The sequence below is a fragment of the Nicotiana tabacum genome, chromosome 17 (genome assembly GCF_000715075.1).
Source record: "Nicotiana tabacum cultivar K326 chromosome 17, ASM71507v2, whole genome shotgun sequence".
Taxonomy (NCBI): domain Eukaryota; kingdom Viridiplantae; phylum Streptophyta; class Magnoliopsida; order Solanales; family Solanaceae; genus Nicotiana; species Nicotiana tabacum.
In genome coordinates, this window is record NC_134096.1 from 58960442 (window position 1) to 58971834 (window position 11393).

The 11393-nt window shown below is 34.4% G+C and overlaps 2 protein-coding genes across 2 annotated transcripts; both read left to right on the plus strand.

Moving 5' to 3' along the window:
• The first annotated feature begins 2397 nt into the window (after positions 1–2397).
• LOC107759637 (patatin-like protein 1) lies at positions 2398–4796 on the plus strand. Its single transcript, XM_016577620.2, has 6 exons — positions 2398–2642; positions 2887–3068; positions 3374–3554; positions 3672–3833; positions 4065–4367; positions 4468–4796. Exons 1-6 carry the CDS (start codon positions 2472–2474, stop codon positions 4696–4698), a joined length of 1230 nt encoding a protein of 409 aa, XP_016433106.2. The 5' UTR covers positions 2398–2471; the 3' UTR covers positions 4699–4796.
• A 1627-nt stretch (positions 4797–6423) lies between these two features.
• On the plus strand, positions 6424–7224 carry LOC107759612 (uncharacterized). The gene has a single exon (XM_016577591.2). It carries the CDS (start codon positions 6424–6426, stop codon positions 7222–7224), a length of 801 nt encoding a protein of 266 aa, XP_016433077.2.
• Positions 7225–11393: the final 4169 nt, after the last annotated feature.

Sequence of the window (11393 nt, forward strand, 5' to 3'; positions counted from 1 at the left end):
GACGTACGCAAGATTTTTCATAAGCGGTGTTACAATTTAAAACAGTAAACAAATAATAATTTACTATAATAACATATTAAAAAAATATAATTTGAATTATTTTTATACACTACTAGAAATTCGACAAAAATCGACCAAGGTCGACCGACCAACTTTGGTCGGTCAAAAAACCGACCAAAGTTGGTCGGTTTTTCAAAATACTTTTTTTAATTTTATTTTTTACGAAACCGACCAACTTTGGTCGGTTTTCTTTGGCGCAAAAAAGCAGGAAACTATTTTTGAGTCCCGTGAAATTTATGTTTCAAGAAAGCGACCAACTTTGGCCGGTTTTTCAATTAAAATAAATAAAAATTAATATTAAAAAAACCGACCAAAATTAGTCGGTTAATTCGGCCGGTCATTTAAAAAAAAACCGACCAACTTTGGTCGGTAATTTTACTTTTTAATAAAATCGACCAACTTTGGTCGGTTATTTTCGTGCGAAAATACAATTAAAGAGTATAAATCAAATAAAAGACAGTCTTAAAATAAAATGTACCAATGGTCTAGTGGTAGAATAGTATCCTGCCACAGTATAGACCCCGGTTCGATTCCCAGATGGTGAATCTTTTTATTACATAATTAAAATACCGACCAACTTTGGTCGGTTTTTTTTGCAATTTTTTTTTTTTGAATTTAATTGACCGACCAACTTTGGTCGGTATGCCTTTCCGACCACAAAAATATCGTCCACACGTAAATGGTCGCGTTTTGGTAAGTTTTTTGCCATTACCGACCAACGTTGGTCGGTTTTTTTTTGTCGGTTTTTACCGAATTTCTAGTAGTGATAAAACACAACTCAAGTATACTACTGGATATGAATTTTTATTTTTTAAAATATATTCAACATAACCTCAGTAGAAATAAATTCGCCATTCACACGATCCTGCAAAATTATTTTGAAGGATTGAAATACCCCAAGAATAATTTAGGCACAAGCAAAAAATTCAACAAATACTATAGAAGAAATTTATTAAACTAGGCAGAGAACGTGATAGAAGGCTTTTTCATAACTCATAAACTCTTGAATCTCTCTACATCATAGTTACCTCTCTACAATAGAAAATATGTAGTAGCACCCTTATTTATAATACTACAAAACCAAAAACCTATTCCAATAAAAAAATTGGTAAACAAAAAAATCTAACTAGATATGAATTAAATAAACTACCAAATATCAAATCCAAGACAACTTAGGCATACTAATTAATCTTGGTTTAGTTTCCAACATGTTCTTAATCAATTTCAATGCTGAGAAAGAAGGAAAAAAGAAAAATAATAGCCGACTTATAGTACAAGTTAAGCCAGATAAATAAAAAGAAAAATAATAGCCGACTTATAGTACAAGTTAAGCCAGATAAATTTTTGTTGCATAAAATATGCAAATGTGACTCTTGATCCATTGATTTAGTGTAATGTTAACGCTTAGGAGGTCAATGGTTCAAACCTCAACATATGTTTTATTATAAATGATGAGGCACAAAGAATTTAAGTAAAAAAAGAAGCAAGGCGTAATCGAACTTGTGACATCTTTACGAAAATTAGAGCACCCAACCAATTGAACTACACAACTATACTTGTCAAATGGTGTCACTTTAATAAAAGTTTCTACATTTTTCCTGATGGATTTTAATTATATATACTTATTTAGTAAAAATTTTCGATCAAACGGTGTTATGTGACACCGCTTGGACTAAGGTAGATTCGCCCCTAAATCCATTTAAATCGTTTGCTTGGCGATTAGGAGTCGTAAAATTTTAATCATAAGAATTGCTAAAGAAGTGATCGAGGCCAATTAAGGACTGACATAAATAAATGCAAGCTTCAATTACCCCTCATAATCACTTATAAATTCCCCACAAAATGGGATCAGGCTCTACAAAGAAAGAAAGGCTTTTTTTGTCATGTGGAGCCTTGACGGAATACATGCATATTTAAATTTGTAGAGTCAACGACGACGGAAAAAGGGGATCAAATCACATGTGAATTACCTCGAACGTAAAGAAAAAGAATTTAAATTCTATACCATTCAAAATCCGAAAAAGAGTTGATACTTTTTTATAAGTCACGAAAAAGTGTACAACGAACAGAGGAAATGCGAGTTAATAATTGGATTTAAATTATATCTACTGCTATATAATTTTTTTATACCATTAACAATGTAATTTAATCTGGTTATAAAATGTTATTTACTATTAATTTATTCTATATTATCAATTAATTTTATTAAAAAATTGACACATGGAATTAAGTGACTTATTAATTAACTCCACGTGTAAATCTTGTGCATAAAACTTAAATCCAGTTATAAATATGCCATCACCTATACATAGGTAATGCCAAGCCGATTATAGTTGCTTTAATTTCTTGCCCCACTACTCTTTCAACTATCAGAAACATTAAGTCTAAATTAAAGTAGCATTTGATACAATATGATTAAGACTTTTGTAGCTGCACTATTGACCTTTCTAGTCTTGGAAACTCCTATAGCATCTGCTGCTACAAAAGGAAAGACGAGGGTGACAGTTTTAAGCATAGATGGAGGTGGCATCAGAGGCATTATTCCTGGCACTGTTCTTGCTTTCCTTGAATCTAAACTTCAGGTTAGTACTCATAGATCAACCATTTTATCTACTATATTAGGTATTCGCAAGGCGGATTTAGGATTAAAGTTCTATATTTTTTAATTAAGGATTCATATCTATTATTAACTCCAATTTTAGTAAATTCTTACACATAAATTTATATTTCGTACCAAAAGTATTGGGTATGTTGCATCCGCAACTACTCATATATTGGGCGCATGCAATGATCCTAGCTCAAAACCGTTCTGGCTATATGTGATAGGAACTTGATGGAACTAATGCAAGAATTGCAGACTATTTCGATGTGGTAGCTGGAACAAGTACAGGTGGACTAGTGACCACAATGCTCACAGCTCCAAACAAGGATAATCGCCCTTTATATGCAGCAAATGACATTACCAGTTTCTACTTTGAGCACGGCCCTAAAATCTTTCCTGCTAGCAGGTTAGAACAATTGACAACATATATCTAGCTAGTGTTACTTAATTTTCATAGTTTAATTGTTGAACACTGATTGGCGAGTCGAGTAGTTAAAATTGATGGGTTCAACCAACCTTAAGGTTCTTATTCATTGTACTTTTATAATTGTAAATTCACATTGAATTTAATATTTGTCGATATTTTAGTAAATTTTCATATATATATCATGTTGAAAACACTAGGTTTCAGTTCTAATTAACTCATTAAATTGTAGATTGATCTGTCTCAGTGAACACTTTACTGATGGCAAAAATTTATATTTGATATAGCCGCAACGATGTGAAGAAGATCTTTAATATATTTGGGGAGCCAAAGTACGATGGCAGGTACCTGAGATCATTGGTTAGGTCGAAATTAGGCAATCTTACGATGAAGCAAACGTTAACTCACACAGTTATCCCAACTTTTGATATCAAGCGCCTCCAACCCATCATCTTCACAACTTCTGATGTACGTACAGTCCTCTTCACCCAATAAAGTTCATTTGTGTCTTACTACGACTGCAACTCTATCTTCTACTTGACAAAAATGATGGCTGATATCATATTTGTGTACACTGAACTGCAGGCAAGAACAACTATGTCTAAAGATGCTCTACTATCGGACGTCTGTCTTGGTACCTCTGCAACACCCACCTATTTCCCTCCATATTATTTTGAGACCAAGGATGTCAAAGGGAAAATACGTACATTTGATCTTATTGATGGAGGCGTAGCTGCAAATAATCCAGTAAGTAGACATTTCATATATGACATACTTTGACTGGATACGAAATTCAATATAGAACTAAAGATTTTTTCTTCCTTTTATTATGATATATGTCATAATGTTCGTGTGGTTAAAGTTAAATTGTTTCCAAATTTAAAAGGTTGTATTCTTTTTTGAAAAGTAACGGAATAGACAAGTTCTTTTTATGAATTCAGATATTTGAGTAACACTTTTCTTTAAATCTATTGGCAGACTCTAATGGCAATTACTCACGTTTCAAGAGAAATTAAGACGAAAAAAATGGAATATGAAGATATGAAAACCGCGGACTGCAAGAAAATGCTGGTTCTGTCACTAGGCACGGGTACAGGCACGAATAAAGAAAAGTATAATGCCCGCTCGGCTTCAAGATGGGGCGTACTTGGTTGGATGTACAACAATGGTGCCAGTCCATTGCTAGATATTTTCAGTGATGCAAGTACAGATGTTGTAGATATACATGTTTCAACCATGTTTCAGTCCCTTCACAACGAGAAGAACTACCTCAGAATTCAGGTTTGATATCAGCTTGAAGTATTAAGCATTAATCATCTAATTAAACACACACACATATATATATACGGTTTCATGATAATGACATAATAAATTTGTACAGAACGATACTTTGACCGGAGAGGCAGCATCAACAGACATTTCGACCATGAAAAATATGCAGACGCTAGTGCAGGTTGGTAAAGATCTACTGAAGAAGCCAGTGTCAAGGGTCAACTTGGAGATGGGCCGCTTTGAAGCAGTTCATGGGGAAGGCACCAATGAACAAGCTCTTATTCGATTTGCTAAATTGCTTTCAGAGGAAAGGAAGCTCCGACGATTAGACGGTGCTTAATAAAATTGGTGACCTAAAGAGTTATCAAGTTCATTTTCATTTATATTATGTTTCACTTTGAACTTCAGTTTTTAGCTATTTGAGATGCAAAATAGTAACTGAGAATTTGTTCTTTTAAAGAACACTCCCATATATCTTGATCTATAATCTTTTAAATTTTTAGTAATTGATCTATCAAATATCCTTTTAGGTTGTATTTTAATGTTTCAACACCCCCACCCCCCCACCCCCAAGTTTTGAGTAATGTAATTATTTCTAGTTGAAAAAAAATATTTAAATTGTAGACATAAGAAAAAACAATAGTAGTAATATGTACCTAAGAAATTAAAATTACAAAAACAAACAATTTTAGATAAAAAGAAAGAAATAGAAAGGTAAAATAATAAAACATGATTCCGGGAGTTAATTAATAACTTGATCGTGGATATCAAAATATATCAATTTCAATCCTTCTATTTACTTACTTGTATTTTTGAAAGCCTGCGAAAGAATGAAAAACAACGTGCAATTAAAATTACGCAATGCCTTTTTGTTTGATAGAATATATAGATGCATGCAAAGCAGTTTAAAAAAAAGAGAGCATAAGCACAGTTTAAAAAAAGAGAGCATAAGCACAGAGAAAAATTTGGAAGACATGATTTATAAAATGAAATGTGGTATGCCAGCACATCATATAGTATTTTCTAACACATAAGGCGCATTATGCTCATGTCTCCTTTTAATCTGCCCTTTTCACTCACAACTTCTTTATTGTTCTTACAATTATTGTTTTTTTTTTCTTTACAAACTTCAATATTGTCAACAAAAAAAAACAACTTAAAACCATATATATACTAACTAGTATTAATATTTTGCTAAAAGAAACAAGTATTAACAACTTTGGGGGCCTGAAATAGGGCTCTTAAGAAGCCTTTACCTGCTTGGGCCTTGAGCAACCCACGCTAACAACCACGAATAAAGGTCTTTTTAGAAGTATTTTTAAAAGTTTGTTTTCGAAAATGAATTGGGAAAATAGTGAAGCAAGAGGTGTACTATGAATAGAAGCCTACATAGTGTCCAAAAATTTTGGACATGAGTTGCAAGATTGTAGGAAGCTTCACAAGGAAGAAGCAGAAATGAGAGGGAAACAAATTGAGAAGGAGAAACAAGCAGTAGAGGAACCTAGCCAAGCAAAGGGGAACAAAAGGAGAGAAAACATATCCAGTTACTAGGTGACAAGGAAACAACAAAATGAAAACAATGCAATCCCTACAAGGAATGCATTTGTTGCACTTGACAAAGGTGTGAATGTAGAGGATCCAAGACAAGGTAAAACTAGTACTTCCTACCCTAAGGGATAACTAGGTGTGGCTGGACCAGGTTGGGTAGAGGGGTTGGGGGGAGGGGGGCATAATCCCCTACCTAATGGATAAGATAGGTTTTTGGAATGTGAGGGGACTCAACAAGCAAGATAAACAGAGAGATATTCATATGTTTATGCATAATAGTGGTGCTGGCTTGTTTGGTCTCCTCGAAACTAAGATTAAGAGAGCCAAATCTTATAGAGCTTCTCTTAATCTGTGTGATGGATGGTCGTTTACAACTAATCTGGCACAACACCTGAGGGGAAGAATATGATTATTGTGGAAGCCAATGATATTTGATGTATGCATACTAAGAACCACTGATCAAGTAATACATAGTGAGGTCAGACATAATGGAAATGGGAAGAAATTCCATGTAACAATGGTATATGCTTACAATGATATGGCACTTAGAAGGAACCTATGGAAGGAGATAATGGACATCCACAACCACACTCGAGGTCCATGGGCTGTGAAGGGTGATTTCAATAGTGTCCTGCACAAGGAAGACAGGGTAGGCAGTCCGGTGACAGTGGCTGAAATAAGAGATTCCAGGCAATGCTATGATTTATGCTACTTCCAAGAGCTGAAATCAGCCGGTGCCTATTATACCTGGAACAACAAGCAAAGTGGAGTAGACAGAGTACTTAGAAAAATAGACAGAATATTGGCAAACATAGGTTGGTTATCACAACTGCCAACTTCTATGGTTAACTATATGACTGAGGGCTTGTTTGACCACAGCCCAGCTATGATTAATTGGGAGAATGAAAACCAGAGGATCAATAGGCCATTCAAGTACTTCAACATATGGAGTATGGATCCTGAATTTAAAAATAAAGTGGGGGATAGATGGATTATTAAAATCAGAGGAACCAAAATGTATCAACTAGTGGGGAAACTGAATAGGCTAAAGAGAGTTCTCAAACACCTGAACATAAATAAATTTAGTGACATCGAATTGAAAGTAGAACAAGTTAAGGAAGAACTAGAGGAGTGTCAAAAGCAGATTCAACAAAATCCCATCAATTATAATCTCATTGATAAGGATAAGGAATTGGCAAATAAGTATAGTAGATTAAAGAAAGCAAGTGACCAGTTCTTAAGACAAAAAAGTAAAGTAAAGTGGTTGAAACAAGGGGATCAGAACAACAGATACTTTCACATGTATATGAAGGCTTAACGGAATGCCAACAAAATTCTCTCAATAAAGGACTCTAAAGGCAGTATGGTTACTAACATGGAGGGGATAGCAGGGGCTTTTGTGGATTTTTATACAGAGTTGTTAGGGTCCACTAAAGAAGATAGAACACATATATGCAGCAATCTGGTGAGAAAAGGCACAATAGTGACAGAGGAACATGTTAATTGAAGAATTCACTGAGAAAAAGGTAAAGCAAGCATTGTGGCAAATCGAGGGAGAAAAAGCTCCAAGTCCTGATGGATATGGTAGTAAATTCTTTAAAGATAGCTGGAATATAATCAGTAAAGACCTTAAAGAGGAAGTACTAGAATTCTTCACATCATGGAAGATGCTAAAGGTAATAAACAACACAGTAATCACAGTAATTCCTAAGTGCAGCCATGCAGAAGTAGTTGGGGACTATAGACCCATTTCTTGCTGCAACACAGTGTATAAGTCGATATACAAAATGCTTTGTAATAGGCTTAAAATCATCCTGCCAGACATAATTTCTGAAAATCAGAGTGCCTTTGTAGCTAGAAGAACAATCATGCAGAACATATTGATTTGACAAGACCTAGTTAGGTTATAAAATAGGAAAGCAGCAACCAAGAGCTGCTTGATTAAAATAGATCTTAAGAAGGACTATGACTCCATAGAATGACACTTTGTGGAAGAAATATTACATGCACTCAATTTCCCTATGAAGTTCATAAGGTGGGTTATGGAATGCATATCAACTCCTCAGTATACTGTGGCTATAAATAGAGGGTTATATTGGAGCATAAAAGGAAAGAGAGGCCTGAGACAAGGGGACCCCATATCCCCTCTACTGTTTGTAATATATATTGAATATTTCACCAGAATAATGATGCTAGTGGCACTACATGAGAGATTTGGTTATCATACCAAATGTAGAAGTTTACAGCTTAATCATTTATGTTTTGCAGATGATGTGCTCTTTTTTTGCAAAGGAGAGTTCCACTCTGTGATGCTGATGTTGAGAGGTCTTCAGTCATTTTCCAGCTCTTCGGGGGCTAACAACCAATGCAGGAAAGTCTAACATATTTGCTGTGAATATGGTGGCACATGAGATAGAGGATTTGTGTGAAGTAACAGGATACAGCAGAGGCGGACTCCCATTCAAGTACTTATGTGTTCCAATATCATCTAAGAAACTATCAAAAATGGACTGTCAAGTGCTAGTGGAAAAATTAACTACCAGAATAAGGAGTTGGGTTCAAAGAACTTAACCTATGCTGGGAGAGTGCAAATGATCGATGCAGCGTTGATGCATATCCACACATATTGGGCATCGATTTTCATACTCCCCAAAGCAGTACTCAAAAGTATTACAGCAATATGTCGCAATTATCTCTGGGTTGGTAAGGTGAAAACAAACAGGGTACCACTAGTGGCCTGGGACCTCGTTTGTCGACCAAAACAAGAGGGGATTAGGATAAAGGATTGTGTGGTATGGAATGAGGCAGCCATAGGGAAGTATATATGGGACATAACTTAAAAGATTGAATCTTTGTGGGTCAAATGGATCAACCACAACTACCTTAAAAATATAGATTGATGGTAATACAATGTACCAAAAGACAACAGTTGGTATTGGAAGAAAATATGCCACACAAGAGATAAATTTGCAGGGGGTTATACTCATGGAGGATGGCAATCATAGACAGGGAAATATACAATCCAAAAAGGTTACCCCTAGTTGAAGGGGAACCTCGACACATGCCAATGGGGAAGATGGGTATGGAACAAACAAAACATTCCAAAACACTGCTTCATTTGCTGGTTGACTATGCATAAGAAGCTTCTCACAAAGGATAGGCTAGCTCTCAGAGGAATCAGCTGGGATGGCCTATGTGTACTATGTGGAAATGCACCAGAATCTATTGAACATTTATTCTATGAGTGTCACTTCTCCAAGTTATGCATCACTGAAGTACTCTAATGGCTAAAGATAAGGATCACGAACTTTGAAGGATAGCACCTCTGGAAAAGAGTAGCCAGGAATAAAGGAGGTAAATTGAGCAGGGAGTTCTCATATGGAGTATTAGCATCAATGAATTATCACATATGGAAGAGGAGGAATGAAGCACTATAGCAGAGTTCAGTTCCTAGACCACATAGAGTATGTGATCAAATCAAAGAAGAATGTAGAGTTTGAGTGGCGGAGATAATCAGCAAACGGAAAAAAGGGACAAGGATAGGAGATGGCTGGAAGAAGTATATAGATAGATAGGAGATAGGCAGGACAAATACTTGTATAGAAATAAGATAACAAATAGACTTACTTGGACATACCTGAGTAAGTACGGGACTTTCTTTATATAGCTAGATGATAGAGTATTGTTTCCTCATTGTACTTTGTTCTAATGATGAAAAAAAAAATTATTCCACCAAAAAACAAAATTGGGAAATTTATATAGATATATTATAATATAAACCTATTTACCTCCTTTATTTAGGTTCCTTCTTAATACATTGTATATCTATATTTACAATTTATGTACAAAATCATAAAAAGGAAGAAAAAATTTAAAAATCCCTTAAATTTTAGCCATTATCGGTTATTATCCACGATACTCACCCCCCATTTCAAATAACCCCTCCTACATTTCCGATTCTTTTCCTTTTCCAAAGAATTTCAAGCCCAATCTTTCTCTTTCTTACTAATCACCCAAAATCTCTCTTTCTTTTTGATCCTTCTTCTTATATAACTCGCCCAACCCCATCCTTCTCTGTATTATTGATTTATATGGTTTTCTTTTTAATTATAGAAATATTCCCAAATTTCTATCTCTTCACTAAAATCTTATGGATTTGAACTTCGATTTGCAGCTGCTCTCTTCACTGATAGGTAAAAAATCTGAATTATATGATAATTGTATCAGATTTATTTCAGAATTGTATCACGATTGTATCAAAATTTTATGTGACTTGTAGATGATATATCAATAACCAAAACAATACTTGATACAATACTAATACAATTATAATAAAGTGTTATATTAGATTTTTAGTTTATAGTTATGATTGAAACTTGAAGAAGATGAAGATCATAATTGTATCATAATATTTTAGAAATGCATCGCGGTTGTATTATAATTGTATTTGTATCATAATTGTTACATGAATTGTGTTACAAATGTATGATAATTATATATTCATCGTATATTATTACGAGCAGTTGTGAGTTTGAGACCAATTTCACAGTTTGTATCACAAATATATGATAATTGTATATTAATTTATTAGTATTGTATCGGGTATTATTTTGGGCATTAATGTACCAGATACAAGTTAGGTACAGTTGTGTACAAGTATGATACAATTAAGTTTTAGACATTGATGTATTAGATACAACTCAAATACAATAATGATACAATTATCGTACAATTCGTGCAACTTCTTCTTTTCCGAGTTTCAATATGAAATTTTACCTAAAACCAACTCTATACTCGACTAATCTTCCTCAAAATTGAGATATAAATTCCAAAGGATATTTTCAATCATTTGCAAGAATACCCATTCCAAACAAATCACAAAATATGAATATCAAATTCAAAGCTTCAAAACTTCTTAATGGAATGACATTGAGAATAATTCTAGCAACAATCTAAATGTTTCATGTTCAGTGTTGTCTAGTCTCCCAGTGTCACGACCCGGAATTTCTAACCTCGAGACCGTGATGGCGCCTAACATCTACTTGCTAGGCAAGCCGACTTTATTAAAATAATTCTCCATTTTTTAACAATTAACACAGAGCAATGATATTTAACGATAAATAAACTTAGAATTTTAACACAGTGTTAATAGAAGTAACGCGATGCTAACTACTCCCAGAAATCTGAAGTCACAAGTACTTGAGCAACTAGAATACTACATATATGGTTTGAAATAAAGTACAACTATTTGAGACTAGATAAACAGTAAAATGGAGAAATAAGGAGACTCTAGGGCTGCGGAAGTCGTGCAGCTATACTTCAAGTCTCCAAATGTGGCTGAATTCGAGCAGACACCACTAGACGTCATTGGAATCAACACCAGTATCTGCATAAGAAGTGCAAAAGTGTAGCATGAGTACAATCGATCCAATATACTCTGTAAGTGTCGAGCATAACCTCGATGAGGTAGTAATGAGACTTTGACAA

Coding starts and splice junctions, on each gene's coding strand:
- LOC107759637 (XM_016577620.2), top strand. CDS start 2,472: ATGATTAAGACTTTTGTAGCTGCACTATTGACCTTTCTAGTCTTGGAA. Junction 2,643..2,886: donor TCCTTGAATCTAAACTTCAG/GTTAGTACTCAT, acceptor TATATGTGATAG/GAACTTGATGGAACTAATGC. Junction 3,069..3,373: donor AAAATCTTTCCTGCTAGCAG/GTTAGAACAATT, acceptor TATTTGATATAG/CCGCAACGATGTGAAGAAGA.
- LOC107759612 (XM_016577591.2), top strand. CDS start 6,424: ATGGTATATGCTTACAATGATATGGCACTTAGAAGGAACCTATGGAAG.